This window comes from Lonchura striata, chromosome 5 (genome assembly GCF_046129695.1).
Source record: "Lonchura striata isolate bLonStr1 chromosome 5, bLonStr1.mat, whole genome shotgun sequence".
NCBI classification, from domain to species: Eukaryota; Metazoa; Chordata; class Aves; order Passeriformes; family Estrildidae; genus Lonchura; species Lonchura striata.
Genome location: NC_134607.1, coordinates 59397614 through 59419750, shown reverse-complemented (window position 1 = coordinate 59419750; position 22137 = coordinate 59397614). Strand labels below are relative to the sequence as shown.

At 36.1% G+C, this 22137-nt stretch overlaps 1 protein-coding gene across 1 annotated transcript in view; it reads left to right on the top strand.

The window, feature by feature from the left end:
- The window catches only part of PRKAR2B (protein kinase cAMP-dependent type II regulatory subunit beta), a 76219-nt gene extending 58378 nt beyond the window's left edge, over positions 1-17841 (top strand). Inside the window, exons 4-11 of the mRNA XM_021539143.2 lie at positions 291-374; positions 8736-8842; positions 10102-10255; positions 11442-11543; positions 12128-12202; positions 12954-13019; positions 13151-13289; positions 14617-17841. Of these exons, the coding sequence (XP_021394818.1) occupies positions 291-374; positions 8736-8842; positions 10102-10255; positions 11442-11543; positions 12128-12202; positions 12954-13019; positions 13151-13289; positions 14617-14750 (861 nt within the window). The 3' untranslated portion in view covers positions 14751-17841. The remainder of the gene's footprint in view (positions 1-290; positions 375-8735; positions 8843-10101; positions 10256-11441; positions 11544-12127; positions 12203-12953; positions 13020-13150; positions 13290-14616) is intronic.
- Positions 17842-22137: the final 4296 nt, after the last annotated feature.

The window sequence follows — 22137 nt, the reverse complement described above, 5'->3', positions numbered from 1 at the left end:
TATGTAGCAGTAGTGTGGATAAAGGTGTCCAGAATCGCTTGCAGAAATGAACTGGATTCCACAGGTGTAAAGATCTTGTGTGCTTAAATATAGCAGTGTTTCATTTGCTAATGCTGTGGTGACACTATTTTATCATTGAGTGTTTATTGAAATCCTGAAGGTTTTGAAATGAGAGAGTTATGAATCATGGCCAAAATATTGTGTAAAATGCTTAGTTGAATTAGCTCAGTCCTTCAGCTAGTGCTACTGTATGATAATCACTCTAAGAGCTTTTGTATTATATCCCTCAGATTATTCACCCCAAAACAGATGATCAAAGAAACAGACTGCAGGAGGCATGCAAGGACATCCTTCTTTTTAAGAACCTAGACCCGGTAAGAAATTTTTGGTGATGAACAGCATTTAGCAGTGCTGCTAAGAATTGTTTCTTCTGAGCTTTGGAACAGAAATTTACAGATTTTACTTTTGTAACCTCTTACTTATGCTTTCTTCCCCATTCAATAAATTCCAGAAATGTATAGAGTCTTTTGTTTACCATGACAAGTGATAATATTGAAATACATGAATAGGGATCTGTACATTAATAAAAATGGATACATTTAATTGTATTAATTATTGTATTTTCTTAAATCATCATTTACACTGATGTCTATAAACACGTCAGTTAACTGGAATATTTAATTTTTTCTATTAGTTACTTTTTAGCATCAAAAGGTTCTGAGTGCTCCATCAAAACAGAATATTACCCCCCAAAGCCTTCAGTTTAGCTATGGATGTAATTGAACAAGTGAATTATGAAATAGAGGAAAAGAGAAATGTACCAGTGATGTGTTTATATTATTATTTTGCTTAAAGTATATACCATAAAAAAGCTTCAGGTAATTTTCTTCCTTGCAAATAATTTCTTTCTGTTTCATATAAACACAACTATGTGTTTTTATGCATCTTTACATATCTTTTAAGAAAGCCTAAATGCACTGAATGAATGATCTGGATCAGATAGAAGTGATAATGCTACCAAAAGAGCACACAGGATTGTTTTAGGGAAAAGGTGAGTGTATCAATTAAAACCTGCATACTGAGGTTGGGATGACTCACAGCATCCCAAATGCTTTCTCAGGAGATTTGAGTCAGTGCTGTCAAGGAAGGGAGCATGAGGGGAAGAGAAACAATTATGTAGATTTTTAAGTATGAGAACAGAAAGTTTAAAATTTGATTCAAGGGGGAGCTAATGGAAGGACCAGCCTGCAGCTTTGTTTGGAAGTCAGATGCTATTACAGAAAATGCACATTAATTTGTATTGCAAGTTTCCAGCTCCTGCTTCTGTCTGCACAAAGACTGAACCCTGACCCTGGGTACTGTTCCCTTAGAAGCCCTGAGGAGCAGTGAGCCACAAAGCCTCAGCTTAGCAGAAGCCTGGAGTTGCTGTTGTAGAAGGGCATCAAGTCTCAACTTGAGTGCTCATACATGTGTATTCTTGAGACAGTAGGGATCCTGACACAAAAGGTTTCCTTACTCCCTCCCTCATGCTGACTGTTTAATAGGTAGTTAATCAGCTGTTCCACTATACTTGTTTAAGCTAAAGCCATGCACACATCCACCCTTCTGCTCCTGAATTATTTTTCTGAATAGCTTCAGGGAATCAAAGTCATTTGTGGGCATCTGCTCTGGATATGAAACTGCTTTATTATATATTTTCTTTATTGTTGATGTGTCCTGGCTTCCAGTTGGCTGGACTATCATTACATTAGCCTGCCAATGGCATTTTGGCAGACCCCTCTTGGTTAAGCTCTGAGCATTTCTCTCTTATGTGCCCTGCAACATGATGGATTATTGTGTGCTCCTGGAACCTGCTGTGATGGTAATAGTGCTTGCAGCATCAGTCCTCTTATGGGATCTGCTCTGCATTACAGCGAGAGCTAGATCTTCTGTCTCAATAGTCATCAGCCACTTGGTCTGCAGGACAGGGGTCTGTTGGCTATATTGTAATGTTATGTAGACATAGAGCATTAAACTGCTCCAGTGTAGGCACTTGATGGACTTTTTCCAAGGATGAATTCTTTCAAAGAATACTGAGGGATTATTTCTTCTGTTTATGAAGCCCTTCTCAGGACTGTGCTTACTGTTTGATACTGGTGTTTTGAGCTATTTTTTTTTAATTCTTCTTTTGAATCACTTACTTGTAATTGCTAATAATTGCCACAATCTGTTCCAAGTATTTAGCAGAAGACTTCTCAGCTGAGTTCTCCCTTTGTGGAGGTCTGCAATCCAAAGCCTTGAAATGTGCTCTGGGGATCTCCCAAGTCTTGTTCACTCCCTTTTGCTCCAAATGTCCAGTGGATTAAGAACACTTCCTCCTGCTTGAAATCCTTTACAGGCAGCATTCTGAAAAGTTGAATAAGATAATTTTTGTAAAAGAGTTTTCCATTACAACAATTTTATTAATAAAAGACACTGGAAAGCAACTGAGCTCTGAAGAGAGCAAAGATATTAAAATGTAGCCTTCTTAAGTCTGGCTTGTTCTTTCTGTGGAGCTAGGATCTGTAGTCCCTGGGGAACTTCTCCCGCTCCTTCTTGTTCTGCTTCTGAGCAGCAATTCAAGGGCTCTGCCAGTGTAGTTGCAGTAATTAAATATTCCTATGCCAGCTCTTTTCCTCACCTATGCCTCTCTGTGAGAAACACTGCAGTTTACAGAGTGGTGTATTAGCAAAAACCTTATTAATCTTGAAGAGAGATAATATCTTCTGCTACTAAAGCTCAAGTCTCTGGAACAAAGTCGAGTTTTGTATTGATAGCAGCTTCTGCTACCACTGTTGTGTTTTTTGGTTGTTTTTTTCCTTGTACTGAACTTCGCCTTCTTTCTGCTATAGTTCTGTGTACAAAAGTCACCATTTCAAAGGTCACTTAGAGGAGAGCAGATGTAAAGGGCTTAATGGCTTTTCCCCGATGGCCTTTTAGAGGGTGTCAGATACCATTTTCAAATACAGAATAACATGTTTTACAGTGTGATCAGAACTGCATTCGGTATATGATGCTCAGTGAAGTCCACCTTTTCTTAACACTTTATCCCACCTTAACACACTGTATTTTAATTTGAATGGAAGGATAAGATAAGGCTATCACTAAAGCCAAAGGAGAAGTTGCAGTAGTTGACTGCAGTAGGGAGTAACTTACAGTTCTCTGCTCAGCGTGTTAATTAATGAGACCATTTGAAATTACAAGAGCCGTCACATAAAATTAAAACCCAGCAGAAGCATTTGAATGTAAGGCTAAATGAGAGAGGAGAAAAAATAACCTTCAGACTTTGAGACAACTTGGGACTTGCTGCACACACACAACACTCTCGAGCCCTTGTTTAACTATAGTAGTCATTGAATAAGAGATAGGTAAATTTGCACATATATATTTAGAAATGTCAATATTTCACATATTGTCTGTGATTAAAAATATAATGTAAAGAAACACAAGTTCTCATACATTTCCCTGAGCAACATAATTATGTTTTAAAGGCCAGATCTTATAGTCTAACGTCTGTGAAGTTATTGGAATTTTATGGAAATTTCTTTAACTGTGCAGATTGACAAGGATGTGACCAATCAGTGAATGTGAGTTTAGCAATGTATTCCTTAGTTAACTCCCTTAAATAAAAAATACTTCTAAAGATTTGACATTTAGAATTTTTTTTTGCCTTTCTGGGGGCTTAATTATTTGCCATCTAGTTGCTGTCACTCAGTATCAGTTTTTCATAGTGTGGTACAGTTTTGGAAAAATTACTCCAAGAGAAGAATATGAATTGAAACATGCATTTGCAACAAGATGAGGGAAGGAGGTTTTACAGAGTTACTTGGTTACTTTTTAGAGGGCCACATCAGGAAATAATCAGGAGACAGGTCTATTCAGATGTTTGTTTCCTTCTTCCCTTGCTGTATTAGATAAATTCATTCATCTTCTAATGTATCTCTTCTGTTCTTCTTCCCAGGAAAACCTCTTCCTCTTAGAGTATTGTTTACTGTCCTTCTCAGTTGCCTGCCTCCCCATTGCCAGAAACCATAACAGTACAGTTTTGCTCCCAGGATTGTCATGATGTGCCAGACTGGTTACTCTACCTGCACCCTCCTCTGTGCTCCAGGTGCTGGAGGTTACCACAGTGGGCTCTGAAGCTGCTCTCTGTCCCTTCCACTTTCACTTTGTGTAAGCCAGCAAGGAGAAAACAAGATGATGACCAAATGTCTTCAGCCCTTACAGAGAATAAGCCTGAAGTTGCTGTCACTGAAATTTCTCTCTGTTCAGCCTAACAACTGTTTTATCACCAGGAAGAATAGCAGCAGCAGCTCATCTACTGGCCAAGGAAGCATTCTACACTTACTTTTTACAATACAATTCAGAGTTGTTCTTTCGGTTTTGTCTCTTAAGAGGAACATGTGCTGGGGTGATTAACAACAGGCTAATTGGAAATTATGGCCCATAGGGCAGCAGTTAAAAACCCTGATGAACCTTTTATCAGAGCAAGAGGCTGGCTCAGGGGCTGATACCATCAAAGCTGAGCTGTGCCCTTGCACTTATAGTCTGAATCCTTTCTTTGGCAAGAATTCACAAACAGTGTTTGATCATCTATTCTCTTTCAGAGAGGTTTAATATTGGAGAACTTTGCCTTGCTAATGCTTGTACAGAATATATAAAATAGGTCTTGACTCTTTTCTGAAAAGTAATAAGTCATATATATTGTCCACAAATATGTAAAAGCAATTTCTGAGCGTATTGCTACTTATGTACCTGGAGAATTAGTATAAGAGAGCACAAATATTGATTAATCAATTAGAATTTATTAACTTAAGGAAGATGAAGAAGAACATAATATAACTGTTTTATGAATAGTGGAATCTTATACTTAAGGCCAAATCATTCCTTGAAACTACTATCAGAAGGTTCTCATGCTGCTCTCAAGTTCTTAAGAATTCTGGTGAAGAATTAAAACTGCAGATTTTGGAGCAATTAATGAGAATATACACCCTACCCCCCGCACCCATAAATTGTGTATAGTATATATAACTGAGCCCAGAATGCCTGAACATGTTAATACTCTGTCCTCTTAGATGAAACAAAGGTGGTGACATTGAGATGCCCTTCCAGAGAAGGGCAGTGGAGCTGGGGAAGGGTCTGGAGCCTCTGGTCCTTTGAGGAGCAGCTGGGGGAGCTGGGGGTGTTCAGCCTGGAGAAAAAGAGGGCTCAGGGGAGACCTGGTCACTCTTGCACTGCCTGACAGAAGGCTGTGAGCAGGTGGGTGTTCGTCTCTTCTCCCAGGTAACAGGACCAGAGGAAATGGCCTCAAATTGACCCAGGGGAGGTTCAGTTTGGATATTAGGAAAAATTTCTTCACTGAAAGTGTCAAGCTATTGGAAGAGACTGCTCAGGAAAATGTTTGGGTCACCATCCCTGGAGGTATTGAAAAGATGTGCAGTTGTGGCACTTGGGGTAGTTACAAAGTATGAAATGTGTTACTGAGCCTGAGTGATGGGCACATGATATTTGAGAGGCAGAGTACTAATTTATCATGTAACTGTGGATGAAGGTTAAGGTATATTCTCAAGGAAAGTACTATTGCTTAAAAAGATTGATTGTACATTGAAATACAAATTAGAGTCTTTGATGGTGAAGAAATGAATGCCTTCTTATTAGTTTACAAGTGGATATAACACAAGGGAACTAAATATTTTAACTGGATCAATATTGCTGCTAACATTTTTATCAGAGTTTCTCTGGTATATATGTGCATGGTTTTGTTTTGAAAAACAAATGTGGAGAGGTGTAGAGATGAGTTCTGTAATTTATCTTCCTCTACAAGATTAAGAGTTGTTGATTTAAGAAGTGCTTTTCTTCCCATGGTTTCCTTGCCTGTATTTTGCTAATATTTTCTACCTCTGTCCCCCTCCCCACACCCAGCCCCCTTCCTTTTCTGATATTGTTGGCTTCATTGACTTCTTAATATCATGTTGAATATTAATTTGTTGATATTTCAAATTGTACAAAGTGAGGACAAGGTGACCAGCAGGATGCCATTTTAACTGGAGCTCATGTTATGAACTCAGGGACAATAGAAGAAGTATGAATTTACTTTGTTCACATGATAATATTCTGATGTTTTTAGAAGTCATATGAGACAGGGAACTACAGGCCAGTCAGTCACAAAGAAAACCCTTCATCCTGATTTTATTTTACATGTATTTTTGAAGGTAGAACTGCTTTAAGGAAGAAGAGCATTTAGACTGCACGATTTTACAAAATACTATAATTAAATCTGTTTATGAAACAGATCTGCTTTTTAATTCTAAAATTACCTATCTTTATATTTTCAAAATAACTTCAGAGGGTGCCATTAAATTGAGCTTCAGTCTGGCAGAGATTCCAGAGGATTCACACAGAGCAAACCGGGCAAGCAAGTTTTGTAATTCTCATGGTAAAAGAAAAAAATATGTTCCTGGTTTGGTTATTGTAGTTCACTTTATCTTAATTTAAAATGGAAAATTTTAGAAAAGGGACCACTTGTTTTTAAGTTAGTTGCAGTTTATTTAGGAAAGTAAAATAAATGTGCAATGCTTCAGCAATTAATACACTACTCTCAGATGTATTAAATATCTTAAAATATTTTAAATATCTTTAAAAGGGAATTACATTTATGAATTCTACTCTGTTGCATTAAAAAATTTGCATATTTACATACTGGAAAAGCTGTGGTTTGATGAGCTTGATTCATAGATATAAGTTGAAAATGTTTTAACCAGAAATCCAAGATGAAGTGCACTGAATAAAGCTTTTAATTATATGTATGACTCCTCCATTACAAGAAATAGCCATCTTTTTGGTTTAATCTTTTTTTTCCTGAGAATTCTTGAAAGTATTTTAAGTTCTGGGGTTTGATACACATATAGTACATTTTTGCATTGCTTGCCCTTAGATGATAACATGTCTTCTAGCCTCCCATGAAGTGGGGAGCATTCTGTGTGTTCTCTTTGAGAGAAACATACATTTTGTATGTTTTCAAAAGGCAGATAAGGATTGTTGGGGAACCACTTTGCCAATTCAGATGTAAAGCCAGAGGAAGGGAAGGTGCTGCTTCAGTTGCCTTAGACAAGCTGATGTTAGGTCAGTTTTGCAGATTCTTTAGGAATTTCTTTTTGTTTACATAGAGAGGACTGAAAAGAATGAAGTAATATTCCCTATTCATTCAAGCATGGAAGTTTTTAAAAGGCAACTCCTGCACATCATTTTCAGTCTCTTCCAATGGCACCCACTCACTCTTTCCTTTCTCTGAAATGAGCTATAACACATTCTCTGATACCTGAAATGATCCATCTTTTTCCAAACACATACCTGTCTATACTAACGAAGGTACTAAGTAGAAACACAGTTAAATGATTCTTTCATGGCCCTGTACTTTACCATCATCAGCTGTACTAAGGATGGATACTGCCATTCTGTTGTTCTTTGTGCCCACACACAGCCAACTCTGAAGGAAAATTTGTATTTAGCTTCCATTTTTCAAAAAGGCTTGGATAACATGGTACTGCTGGTATTTTAAAAAGCTTTCAGGAAGTAAAAAATTCAGCAGCATAAGGATGGAATTCATTACAACTAATTTATCTGTCTAAAAATTGTGTGTAACTGGGAGTTATAGTAGATCTTTCTATTGTCAGAGGAAAGAAAGGGAAATCTCTAGAGAATGGTTCTGAGCTATCTTGTCTATCTTGTGTGGTTATCTCTGTCCATGGGCTGCAGAAGGACTCTACAGGACTGACTTAGACTGGTGTTCCTTGAAAAGGAAAATGCCATCCATCTTTCAGTGGCTGGAAATGCTGTGAATGGAACCACTGCAAAATGCATATTTAGAGGCTTTTTTTACCATGATTTTCACTAGATCTGCTTGTTCCTGTATGATACATACTTAATAAGTTTCAAGAAGTAGAGTATAACATTCTAGGCATATTGCAGGTAAACCAAAAATAAAGTTTAAATTTTTAAGTTAACTTTTTAGGATTCTTAATCCACAATGAGCTGTGTTTGGGTTTTTTAAATGTGAATAGTCAAATTTATGTCAAATAAGACATATTAAGTAATTAGTGGGTGGTTTTTTTTTTGTTATTTTACAGTCGCAATTCAAATGATCACATTTTGTTAGTCTGTTAACATTTCTCTGTCACCAAAGTAGTTTTGTAGCCATTTGTAAATTCCTTCTTTCCAAAGAATCCAGCATGAGAACTGAAGACCTTTATGATTACATCTGGCCCAACATTCTGCAGGCATTGTATAACTTAGACTTTCAATATACCTCACAATCATTTTGAAACTAAATTCTTAAGAAGTTTTAAGGACAAAATCAGATAAATGTATGACTTAGAATAATGGATATAGGGTTTTTTTTTCAGGAGTATAACATTGCTCAGTTGTGAAGGGTGAAATTCTGTTTTTGGATGGTCACGAGCAATTTATGTTGCAAAGGAGATCTATTTTATCATTTGCAGTGACAAGTGAGAAGCTGTGCTCTGAACACTGGAAAAGCTAACACTGAATACTAAATAGAACTGTCTTTCTTTTATTGATCCACACATTTCTGTAGCATGAATATTTTCCACCATTAACATCTTGTATCTTCATATTGGGAAGCTGGCCAGTTAGTTAATTCAAAGAGTAACATTTTAGAAGCAGATGCTAATTTCTTGTCTTTGTGTTATTTTAAACAGGAACAGATGTCTCAGGTGTTAGATGCAATGTTTGAAAAGATGGTTGAAGGAGGGGAACACGTAATTGATCAAGGGGATGATGGAGACAACTTCTACGTCATTGACAGGTGAATTGCTGTGTCTTATTATAGCACAAAGTGCAAAAGTCCATTGAGAAAAGTCTGTATTCTATGAATTTGTATTTAATGCTGACATTCCAGCTTTTCTTCTGGTATTCAGTGAAAGGATTCATGGGAATGGTTCAAAGCTGTGCCAGTTCAGATTTGACATTAGGAATAATTTCTTTGCCTGAGTGGTCAAGCACTGGACAAGACTTCCTAGAGGCTGATGCCCCAAGCCTGTCCGTGTTTGAGGGTCATTGGGTCAATTCTATTAATAAAATTCTTTCACTTTTGGGCAGCCCTGAAGTGGTCAAGTAGGTGAACAAAATGATTGTTTAGGTCCCTTCTAACTGAACTATTAAATCAGATGATCATAAAAGTGTGTCCAGATTCTGTACTGGAAAGACAATAATTTTTCAGCCTTGTGAGGTTACAGTTTGCCATCTCTTGTCCAAAAGGCTGCAGGGACTTTAAATATTCTGACAGTCTTTTGGATTTTAGGTGCAGGGTATCACCTCTGTGTCCCTTATCAATGAAATAACTGCACAGATTTTTGCTTTACCTTCACATGATTTATCAATGCACACCATAAAAATATTCAGCACACAGGAAAATGATGGCTCACATCAATGGGCTTGGCAAACTTGTGTTTTACAAGATATCAGATTTTACTGCATTGCCAAAGCAAAAAAAAAAGTTATGAAATTATCGATGGAGACAAGAAATGCACAATATATTAGAAAAATGTATGTATTTATTTAATGATTTTACATTGCTTTTCAGATACATTCCTTCTGTCTTCTGCATCTCGGTTGTTTCATTAGAAATTACTCCTTTAAAATGCTTAAAATATTAAATAACTTGTATAATTATTTCAGTGATCCTATCACAGCAATTTTTGCAAAGACTTGACATTTGTGTCTAGTGTGGTTAAAATGAAATTAAGAAACAGATTCTAATCCAAGTAAGATTTTAATTTTTAATAAGTTCTGGTAATAAATAGATCACTGTACATCTATTCTATTTTTATACTGAGTTAATGTAAAACTAATAACCCTATCCTTCCCTTTAAAGAGGGACCACTTTTATTATTTATAGAAGTCATTGAGATGTCTTTACAATGTGTTTAACACCATTTAAGCAAGCAAATATGTATTTCAAATGCTTTATCTTTGGAATTCATGATATAAAAATTATAATGAGAGACTGCTTAGCAAAGGTCAGGGCTGGATTGTACTCACTGTGCTTATGTATTTTATTAACAGAGGTACATATGATATTTATGTAAAATGTGATGGTGTTGGGAGGTGTGTTGGAACCTATGATAACCGAGGATGTTTTGGTGAGTTGGCCTTAATGTACAACACACCCAGAGCAGCTACAATTATAGCAACCTCTCCTGGTTCCATCTGGGGTTTGGTAAGTAGAGTACTTCTTTTAAGCTAGTTTTTTAAAATCTCTATTTTATATAGATTTTACTGGCGTGCTGTATCAGCATTAAAATATTAGATACATAATTTCAGAATGTTTAATTCTAGAAATCCTGAGAAATCCCAGCACAGTGCTATCTTTTACCAGAATCCACAGATAAAAATTGGAGTTTTAATAAAACATTCATTTTTTTTCTTAAATAATTTTTTTAATTGGAATTTCCCAAATTGAAAATTATTGATAATTGCATATTAACTTTACCCCCCATGCCTTGATTGGAAATGCCTTTGTTTCCAGAGTAAAATTCCAATATGAGGTTATTTACTAGTGTTATAATACCTGGATCTTTGACAAGAGTAATCAAGTTTAACCCAAAAGTAAGCTGAGACGGCCATCATCTTCAGGACATACATATTGATCTAATGACTGATCCCAGGATAGAAATGAAATGTGATTATTCACCAGCTTAATCCATGTGACTTCTGGGATTGTTTAGGATACTGTAAGAATGGCTTTAAATTAAATTGGGTTGTGTTAGCCAGTAAGTCCCCCCTGTGGCAGTGAAGGCTTGCAGTGCATTTTCCCTCTGCTTGTCACCAGGGCACAGCCACACAAAGTTATGAGAAGAAAACACCTCAAGTGTAGTTTTTCCATCTGTCTGGTTCACTTTCATGGCCAAATTTTAAGGATTTTCCAGTTGGCTGTTTAGGGTAGCAGTGAGCCTTGTTCTGCTGAAATAGTAGAAAGTGGACTGTGACCTAAGACCCAGACTCATGATTTTAGTTTTTACAAAACTCTACAAGCCTCTTTGAGTACATACCAATCTGTATGGGACCTCAGCGTAATGAATAAACTTTGTAAATTTAACATTAAATATTGAGGATTTCTTAAATATCCTGAATTGCTCACTCAGTGTTCACTGCTGTAAACTCTGTAGGTGAACTCAGGATGTACCCAGCAGGGATTTTCATGGCGATTTTCAGGGTAACTTTAGGAGCTCCTGATTGACCTGTAGAGGAATCTTTCTCAATTGACAGTAGGGAGAGCCCAGCTCAGTTGGCAGCTACACTGAGTGACTAAAATGGAGTAATTTGATCATATACAGCTAGTTCTAAAGTATTTTCTAGCACATATTTTCAGTTAATTAACTGTCTTTTTCTCTTTGTGTTTACAGGATAGGGTAACATTCCGAAGAATCATTGTAAAAAATAATGCCAAAAAGAGAAGAATGTATGAAAGTTTTATTGAGTCATTGCCATTCCTTAAATCTTTAGAAGTAAGATTTCTATTGCATTATTTTAATGGCTGTATTGGAGGTATTGGATAAGATTTTGCTCTTGAAGAATTTAAATTTGGCATTCAAAGTGTCTCCACAATAGAAGTTTGCGTGCTTTTGTTTCAGAGAAAGACTACACTTTAACTTTTTAAAAATTTAGAATAAATTATTATTGTTCATTTTGTGTTTTAAAACTTAAATTAACTTTACTTTCTGTTTCCAAAATCTTAGCTTTACTAGATATTAGCTGACAAAATTAAACTAAATATGACTTGGGAAATCTAAAAGTAGTTTCATTTATCAGCTATATTTTAATATATATTTTTACATTCATGCTTTTCTGAACATAATTTTTGAAGGCTTCTAACAAAAATGGAAACTTATCAGAATAGCTGTTAAAACTGTAATATACCTTCTGGTACACTGTTCAGCAGTTCTTTTTTTAATGGTAATCAAAACAGGAAAATAAAGGTACATTCTTCTTTTGTGCAAAGATTCACAGAAAGAAATATGAAAGGGCTTTCTAAATATGTGCTATCATAATGTTAACCAAATATTTCTTACATTTTCTTTTTTAAATGAAGGTATCTGAGCGTTTAAAAGTGGTTGATGTGATTGGTACCAAAGTGTACAAAGATGGAGAACAAATCATTGCTCAGGTACAGTTTCTTCCTCGTTTTAGTTTTTCTTTCATAATAGGTAACAGTAATTATGTTATTTATAGACAATGCATACTTTTAAACCCTATTTTTCTTTCTCACAGAAACAAAATCAATTAATATTAAATGTAAGAGGGGGTTATTTTATTTCAAAAGCTCACTTTTCACATATGATACTTTCAAGAACAACCCTCTTTGTTGGTATAAATAAAAGAGTCAACATTTTTAGTACACTTTGAAATTCAAACTTGTTAAGTGTGCTTCCAAGGAGGAGCACTGAAGACTCACCTTCATTTATTGTTAAAATATGGTCAACTTTTTAAGAAGACAAAAGTAAACTCTTCAGGATAGGCAACTGTGATTGCCCCAGGATAATTAGTGGATATCACATAGCCCCTGGAGGCTTTTTATACTGGAAACTTGCTAAGGGAAATAATTTGGGAGGAACATGGAAGTGGATAAATAGTAGTAAGGATCCTAAAAATCTTCCACAACATTGGTTTTCACTGCTTTTTGTGTAAGGCACAGTCAGCTATGTATTTTCATGAAAAGGCCTTGCTGTTAGTTCTGTATAGATATTTTGATTGTTATGTGTCTAGAGTATGGTTTTCAAATTAGAAGTGGTTTCTTTTGCCACAGGTATCAAAAAGAGGAGCTTCAGGTCACTGATTGTAAATATTTTGATGTTACCATGAAACTAAAAGGGAAATTTTACACTTTTTTTACTCACTTTCTTTTTTTTCTTGTGTAGGGTGACTTGGCTGATTCTTTCTTTATTGTGGAATCTGGAGAAGTAAGGATTATAATGACAAGGAAGGTAAACATCCTTAAAACAACAACCTTTTTTTTTTAACCTTTGTGACTAATTTTGCTTATGAAATCCTGAGTTCAGCAAATCTCTTCTCTAATGCTCTTTCTTTATCTCTCTTTCTTTACATGATATTTCAGGGTAAACAAGACCTAGAAGAGAATGGAGCAGTAGAAATAGCTCGATGCTCAAGAGGACAGTATTTTGGTGAACTTGCTCTTGTAACTAACAAACCCCGAGCTGCTTCTGCATTTGCTCTTGGCACTGTCAAATGTTTAGGTATTAGTCAATACCATTCTATATCTAATATAAAATTATATTTAACCTATTTGGTTGTTTCTATTGTGACTGTCTTTCCCCAAAATTTAAAACTGTTTCAGTAATCACCTATTATTGTGCATTACTATTTGCGTTATTTATCTGCAAAAATCACTTAAAATTGATAAATACTATTACACACAATTTCTCCAATATTTCTCTGATTGTATGGGAGTAAAAATTCTTTTAGGACAGTACAGATTATTGCTGCAAACTGCTTATAGCCATCAGATAAATGTCTAATACCGTGCAGAAAGGTGAGATATTTCTTTTCTCAGTAGACTGACTCATCTAAGAAATAATTCTGTTAAAATCCTTTTTATCCCCATGACTTAAGCTCTTAAAAAATTCTTTTGTCTTCACTAGCTGTTAACGTAGTCTCAGGCACAGGAAGAGTGAAGACTGCAGGAGTTGGTGCTCATAGACAAGCCTTTGCATCCATTGTTTTTCATGGTCTGATGTTCAGCTCCTAACTATGGGAAAACTGTAAACTGCAAAGATAGATTTGGCATTCCTGTGTAACCATCCTAACTCAAAATACACAGAGATCATCAGAAAATAGAGATCAAAGATATGACAGATGGGAAAGAAAAACAGGCAGTGGTGAGGAAGAATGTTGTTATCCATTATGGCTGAATAACAAAGCACTGGGACTTCTCAAACAGCAGAGATCTTGAACATTTCTTAGGAGATGAGAGATTACTAGCCAGCAGGTTGGAAGTATATGAAGTTTCCTCCCTGGCCTATTGGTTGAAATTATAGAGGATCACATTACGTGATCAGATAAAGAAAATATTCTGGTTGGCTGTGCACTGACATTGTGTATGAATTGCAGTCTTCAACTTTTTGCACATTTCCTGTGAAAGTAAGTCTTTATTACCATTTTCACTTTGGGTGGAAGCAAGTAAAAAGAGCAAGGCTGTTACAGCCCAAACAGAGCCAACAACTCTTAAGGTTGTGGCTTTTTGAAATCTCATGGGTCTTAAAACTTTATTTTGTAGAGGAATCAGGCCCCTTCAGACTTCTTCACAAGCTCTCAGGTAACATATATCTTAATATGAAAATATTTTCAAAATAAGGAACAGGAAAACTCAAGTTTATTTGTGAAGTTTCAAGACAGCAGTGTGTTGTTTGTTCTTTTGCTAAGGTAAGCAGTTCCCTCCTGTGTGAATAATGTACATGCTTCAGTAGTATTAAAATCTTACACTGGAATATCGTAAATACCAGGGTGAGTGTCTGTTACTGATAAGCACATAATATTCTCTCTTTCTCTCCTTTTTTATCTTAGTTATGGATGTGCAGGCATTTGAAAGGCTTTTGGGACCTTGTATGGAAATTCTGAAAAGAAACATTGCAAACTATGAAGAGCAGCTAGTTGCTCTGTTTGGATCAAATATGGACATTGCCGACACCAGTGCATGAACTAAACATTGGAGCAACAAGATCTGTTATGAGAATATAGCACAGTAGTGGTTAGTCCACTGAAAAATTGTCTCTTTTCCTATAGATGCCAAGCATTTTCTGTGATTTTAAGAATAGGATTGGGTTTTTTTGGTTTGGTTTGCTTTTGGTTGGGTGATTCTTTTGTTTTTGTTTGTTTTGTTGTTTGTTTGTTTTTTTTAATTATGACAGTGGAAATACTAGTAAAGAAAATAACAATTCAATAAATTGAGGGCTTGACTTTTAAAAGTGCTCAGAATTTATGGTTCTCTCTGGTATAAGGATGGTCTGTAGTAGCACAGCACCTTTAAAAAACAAGTCCTTTAAAACAACAGTTACTTAAATAATAGATTTTTAAAAAAACCCTACATGTGATGAACTTGTTAAACCAGCTTCTGTTCTTCGAAAAGGTTACATCTTTTCTGGAAAGACTGTTAGTTTGAATGTGATATGTTGAAAGTATTAGTGCACACAAAGTGTTTATATGTATTACTACAGAAGATATACAGTAGATATTACTTTTTGAGTATTACAGTTGTCATGATTTTATGTTGCATTTATCACAGATGTAGTGAATCACAAGATTAATCATAAGATGAAGCATGACAATGCGTTTTGTGTAACGCACTTGACCCAAATCTGGTTTTTAACATTTCGTAATTGTTTTAAAGTCCTCCTTGTTTAATATGTCATGTTTCAGCACGACATTGTAATATCTTATGCAATTTAGAGGACTTGCATATTTTTGCAATAAACTGCATTTTTTATTAGTTATATGAATTCTGTATATGAGTGAGGACAGCTGACAAATTAACCTTAATGCTTTTAAAGCAAAGGCATGGGTCATTGTCATGTTCTGCCTAATCATACATAGCCTATATTGTTTTCCTTCTCCCTTTATATATGTTTTATATTTATGCATTTTGTCTTTTCTATTTATGCTTGTTCTCTAGTTAATTTTTTTTATATCTCACCTTTTTTATTGTTAAATCTATTTCAAGTGAAATGATCTCTGTATATCTCTCTTCCTGCAGTCTAATTCAGCTATGAAAGGTTAGAGTCAATTACTGAAATGATTGATATCAAAAGCCATGCTAAACTAAGCTTGTCCTTGAAAAACCTTAACAGGAAGTGCAAAAGCATTTTTGATTTGAACGATCAGTACTTCCAAAGCTTTGCACACATCTGTCATTCTTAAAGCTAACATGTCTTGCTTTCAAGAACCTGTAAGTCATCATGAAATAATATGTTCAGCCATAATAGCCTGGAATACCTTCTGAGACTGAGGAGAGAGAATATCATCTTAATTACGAGCACAGGGCTCATTGCTTACGAGGGTTTGTGCCTGGAAATTTCAGGCACAGTCCAATTTCAATCCTGCTTACTGACCTGTCTGCTGATGTTCATGGACAGCCAGTGCATCTGCTGGCAATGGGCAGCTCTGCCAAAATGACACTGCAAGAGTAGTATGAAGGCCGCTTGTGCCCTGATTCAAACACCTGAATTATACCATCTTTCCTTCTTAGATAATGACTTTTCTAATGCCATATATTTGTGTATGTTGATGTAATCATTATGCTGCAGTTAGTGATATGTTCTGACAATTAATATAATCATACCTGTATATGAAATTATGATTATATAGTGTGATAACAATATATAATTTATATCATATAGTATGGTATAAATTATAAATCAGATTTCTAAAAATATACAATCTGAACAAAATTTACAAATGTATTTTTTTTTTACTTAGAAACATGGTATGAATAATTGCACATATGATAACTTGCCTTTGTACTTTTGATTTATGGGAAAAAGAGAAGCCTGTTATACTAGAAGGAAATATCAGGTAACCAAGATCTACACTCTTGTCATTCTGTATGCTTAATCTCTAAAAGCTACCTATATTTTGCACTGGCTTAATGTGATTAAGAAAAATGCTAGAAATTACTTGTATGGCAGTAAACTACAATCAAGGCCATAAATGCCAGTCATGATATTTTCAATATTGTTGGTTATATTTAAAGTTTCCTTACAATAAACAACACTTTTATATATAAAAATCTGTTTGTTTATATTCTTCTTGTCTTTTAATTCTATTACCATAAAGTTACAAATTACCTATTTATGCTCATTTATTAAAAAACACCTCTCATAATTCTTAACACTTTCATGCTGATTTGCATAAATGACATTATGTGGATGCTCTGTCTACTCAGACAATATTGTTGATGCAGTAATTGTCATAATTACTTTATTTGATGATTTGCTTGTAGTTTATAGCTGGGAAAAAGCTGTGGAGTAACAAATTTAGGATAATCAGAGACTCTGTGTTTTCTGATTCCCAAAATACAGCTTCATGTTGCAGCAGTTTAATTGTGTTGCTCTTGGGCACTGGATGGTTTCTTGAACTTTCTTTGCTGGTAAATTCAGCGGGGCTTAACCAACAGTAACATGTTACCACTTTTTAAGTTTCATCCAAATCATTATATCCTTCATCTATCAGAATTTGGGATTTCTCCTGGATCTCTTCATCTCTTCATAGGTATTTCAAATGTGCCAGGTGTCATGTCATAAATGTGATGAGTGTTAATCCTAAGAATGAAATAATATCAAGTTATTGATTTTTTTTACAGACCTTTCAATAAAAAGTAGACAATTCTAATAATTTTAAACAACACTGTGTTGGGTTTACCTTATTAGATTGTGTCCATGCTTAAGTTACCTGATGCTTCTGTTATTAAAGATTTTATTTTTATTGAATTTGCTGAAAATATTCCTCACTTCTCAGAAGAGAGAAAATCCTGAAAGAAATCCTGTGTGAGAGGCATTCATGGACTTACATATTTTACTAACCAGAAGAGAAACCATATGACAGCAAATGGTTTTTATAAATGCCTTAACCATGGGGAAAGTAATCTGATTGCAGCCCTGAAGTTGATCAGAAGACACAAACCCTGAGGCGAGCAAGATTCCTTGATCTTACTGCTGATGCTATCACTTTTTAAATGTCAAATAACATTGTACTACATGAAATTTAATTCATCTGAAATAAACATTCCTGAAATCATTCCCTTCTGGATTTTCTGTTTAAGGTCCAGAAGTGACCAACTGTGGCAATCTTAAGGGAAACCTCTGAAGAGTACTGTGAAACCATTTACAACCTAAACCACTGTCACTCCATTTTTTCCCCTCATGTTGTCTTTTCTCTTCAGTACAGACTATTTTGCTCCTTGCTGGAATGGGGGGTTTAGGTTTTTTATTTTGGTGGTTTGGTTTTGTTTTGCTTGAAATGTTTGGTCCTTCAAGCTTTCTGTAAGGTGACCCTGCAACTGATATGTCATGATTGTACCATCTGGTAGTCCATGGCACACTTGCCATGACAAACATTATTGTTTATTCTGTATCAAGAGTTACCAGATGTGCAAAATCAGTATCTTCTGGTCATCCTCCACAGGCCTGACAATTCTTAGTCTTTTTTTTTTTCAGATGCTTACTGCATCTGATAGCATTTGCTTGCTGAAAGTCAATTTGCCACAGCATAGACATTTTTACATGTTCTTGCTAAAGTTTTTATGTTAGTTCAAAGCTCTTTCTGTCCAATCATACATGTGATGATAGGTCTGTATATATATATATAATTTTTTTTTGTTGTTTCTAAGATACTTTTTCTGTTCTCAACTATTACTCCAGGGAGTAATTGATTCTTTGCATGCTGAGTCCGTACAGATCTGTGCTGTTGACTGTATTAGAAAATTTAGGCTCATTTTCAAATAGTTCTGAGAACTGTATTTCTTCAGTCATATACCAAGGCTTTTTCCAAGTTCTTACTCTACTTTTTGGCTGAGAAAGATGCTTAGCAGGCTGGACAGTCTCACTTCATGGACTGAAAGGAAGCTAAACAATCTTTGTAGGGTATGAAAAGCCCATAGAAAATTAGAGTTTAACATTGTCTATTCCTCCACAGCATTTCTTTCCCTTGAAATGAGCTTTCTCCTGGCAGCCAGGTGAAGAGCCAGTGGCAGTAGGGGGATATAAGGCAAGTGGAGTGACTGGCTGGATCTGTGCTGGGACACAGTGGCCTGGTTGGCTGGGCAGCCACTCTCCCTTCCTCATCCCCTTTGTCCCACTCCTGCCCTTTCTCTGATGGCAAATCAAAATGAGCTGGAGTGCAGTTCTGGCATTGCCATGGCTGTGTGAATACCCTGTGTTCCTTCTACAGAACTGCTAGATGCCTACAGAGAAAAGACAAAGACTAAACTATTACATAAATGAAGCTGCCCAATCAAGACCATATAAAAACTCTGCCATTAGGTTCTACTAGGTCATTGTGATGGTATCTGCTGATTCAACCTTGTCTTACTAATGTAAAATGAATTAGGATGGTCTAAAAATAACATAATTCATTATATGAATACTTTGTCATGTGTTCTTTGAAGGTATTGTATTATTTCAGCTGAGCAGCTATGAAGTTTTGGGAGAGGATAATGCTCTGTGCAGGTCTCTGGGGATGACTAATTTCCTGGCAGCAGAGTGAGCCTTTGGGACTTGCTCCCTCATATCTCTGACGATGCTGATAACTCAGTCCTGATAAGGATCTTATCTAGAAAAATCCATCCAACTTACCAAGAAGCTCTGTATTCTTTTGTTGCTTTGTCATTATAGGGTCAGGTGGTGTGCAACCTTAGCTAGACTGTACCATTTGTTTTTTTGTCTGCATCTCTATGGCTGTGTCTGTCATAGGAAATTTTTATGTCCCTGAGACTATTTGCTAGTACTGACACACTGAATGGCCAGCATTTTCATCCTGTTTTCCAGGATTTCTCTGGGCTCATTTATAAGCTGTCTAGGAAGCTTTTTTTTTTTAGCTTTCCATATGGGGTGGTTATATACAGATGGCCAACTGACAATAGTCCTTGGCCTGTGGTAGTTCCCAAATCATATATGAAAATTATTAGCTATGGGCCTGTGCAAAATTTGCACAAAGGATATTCTACAATTAATCATATACAGTACACATGATTGTATTCCACTGCCCAAAAACACTTACTGGCATTTTAATATACCAACCAGCATACAGGAAACTTAGAGTTTTTCTGTAATCTTTTCTTGATTTGTTTTTCTGCAAGCTTTGAGCTGGGATGGAGGAGTTTTTTATTTATCCCTCTTCTGGTTTGTTTTGTGATATATGGAACCTTTATTTTTTTCCTAATACTATTGCCAGTTTTAGTCTACTTTTATATATAAAAATAGTTTAGCTGAAACTGGAATCTGTGCCATAATGACAGGAAATAAATTTCTCATTGATTCCTGACCTGTCTTGAAAGGGAAAAAATAAAATCCCTGCCCTGTTATTTATTCTGTTTCTCCTCAATTTGAGTCACTGCAGGAGGCAAGTGAAATTTCTAGCACTCAAGAGATAACTTCTTTCCTGGGAACAAGAAGGTTTCTTTTCCTTTGCTATTCATTCCCAAGAGCATCTTCTGTGAGGACATGAAATGTGGGATGTCTGTAGGAACGAGGACAGAGCCAACCACCATTGCAGCAAGCCACAAATGGCCACTGGAAGAGGGAATGAGTACAAATAGCTTTAGGAGGTGCACAAGTCATTGTGTGAGGAGAAAACCAGACTGAGAGGCAGAATGGCTGCAGAAGAGAGGCTGCCATGTTGGCTGGGAGTAGAAGCTCTGGTGAGTGGAGTTCTGATGTCTGGGGGACTGTTTAGTTAATTACTGACGGTGGATGTCTACACGCTGATGTGAAAGCTCCTGTAGCAGGATTAAAATAATTATATGTTGTATTTCAGAGAGTCAGCAGTAACAGCTGTGTTACAAGGGCAGGACTGACTTGGGGCAAGAGGGATTAAAAGTGGAGATAGGCACAAACCCAATATATAACATATATTTTACTAATACAACTTTTGACTGAGATATTACTAATTTAAAAAAATCTGCTTTGTGTCTTTTTAACTTTGTGCCTGACAATTTTAAGAAGCAAATCGCTAAGATGCAAATGAATCAGTATTATCTAATTGTAGTCTCTCCTGTTTGTTTAGTGCTTCTTGGTAGCCACCTGTAATGTAACAATAACTCAAGACTAACACTTCCCAATACCCCACCTTATTTTCTACCTCTTACAACAGCAGAAGCAACTGAATCAGCAAAGCTACCAAGAGTGCCTGTGTTGATTCATTGATTCATTCTCTGAGCACCCATTCATTTGGGCATGGAGTGAGGTAGGGTGTGTGCAGGGGGAGTAATGATTTAATTAGTGACCAGGCAGTCAGAGCAAGGAGTATGGCATTGACATAATCTTAATTCAGAAATTTATATGATACATACTTGCCTTGAGCCAATGGCGTTAGTGAGTAAGCTTTGCTAATTTTGTGTGTCTTGCTGTCATCTACTGCATGGACTACCTGTCCCTTTACTTATCTTCCTTTACATCCTCACTGAGTAAATGTTAACTTACTGTATGCAAAGGAGAGGTAGATTTGAAAATAATAAAGCTGTTGCATGTCTCTTTTTAGAATTTCAAAACAGTTCAGACATTCATCACTACAAGATTTTAATCTCAGTCTTAGGTAGGATTAATATTTTTGTACTTTCTGGGTATGTCATAGATTCCAGTGTGATATCGAGGTTCTAGTTCAGCAGTGGTATTTACTTGTCTAGACCTGTATCTGGAATCTGGGCCAGGGGATCTCAGAGGACTGGGCTTCACAGCTAACACTCATGCATGAAGCTTTTGTAGAGAACTGAATCTTCACAGTAAAGAGCTGTGAAGCTATTTTGTTTTGAGTCCAGAAAGTACGTAGCAGGGTGGAAATGTGCTCCATAAAAAGATTCATATCCTTTAGGCCAACAGACTTCTTCTGAAGAAAGATCCAGGATTTTCTATGTTCTGTAGCTGCTTGATCAGGCCTCTGCCATTTCCATCTTCCACACTGTGGCAGAAGAAGCTTTCAGAAAAGAGCACATTGTGAGTTTTATGTGGCAAGGGCTGTACCACAGGCACAGAAGGCAGGCAGTGTGCAGAGTGGAGACATCTGCATGCCCAGGTTTTCTGCCCCGCCTTGATCTGGCTGAAACACATTAAAATGCCCAAGAAGCTTAGATGTCTCTCCAAAGAGCCTAAAGCTGTTTAGATGTGTAAGGGAGATCAAAAGAGAAGGGGAAGAAAAACAGCCTTAAAATTAATTTTATTGTGGAGTGGTGTAAAAAAGACGGTTCCTTGTTTACCAGTTTTCTGTTTATTAAAAGAAATATTTTAGAGATGGGATGTCATAAAAGCTTTCTCATATAAAGATGTATCAGTTATTTAGAAAAAGCCTGAATTGTAAATATAGGGAAAATATGAGCTTGTG